This window comes from Antrostomus carolinensis, unplaced genomic scaffold, assembly GCF_000700745.2.
Source record: "Antrostomus carolinensis isolate BGI_N321 unplaced genomic scaffold, ASM70074v2 scaffold47299, whole genome shotgun sequence".
Classification (NCBI taxonomy): domain Eukaryota; kingdom Metazoa; phylum Chordata; class Aves; order Caprimulgiformes; family Caprimulgidae; genus Antrostomus; species Antrostomus carolinensis.
In genome coordinates, this window is record NW_010341467.1 from 1 (window position 1) to 209 (window position 209).

General features: G+C 66.0%; 1 protein-coding gene across 1 annotated transcript in view; it reads left to right on the plus strand.

Annotated features, from left to right (window-relative positions):
* Nucleotides 1-6: 6 nt before the first annotated feature.
* Nucleotides 7-209, plus strand: part of LOC104531564 (hyaluronidase-2-like) — a gene marked incomplete at both ends in the record, with an annotated part of 1926 nt that continues 1723 nt past the window's right edge. The window contains 1 exon segment of the mRNA XM_010176476.2: nt 7-205. Within this exon segment, the coding sequence (XP_010174778.2) occupies nt 7-205 (199 nt within the window).

Here is a 209-nt window from a genome sequence, read left to right on the forward strand (position 1 = left end):
CTGCTCACCCGCCGGCCCTTCCTGGTGGCCTGGAACGTGCCCACCCAGGACTGCAAGCCCCGCTTCCAGGTGCCCCTCGACTTGAGCCTCTTTGACCTGCAGGCCTCCCCCAACGAGGGCTTCGTGGGGCAGAACCTCACCATCTTCTACAAGGAGCGCCTGGGGCTCTACCCCTACTACACTGCCCAGGGCGTGGCTGTCAACGGTGG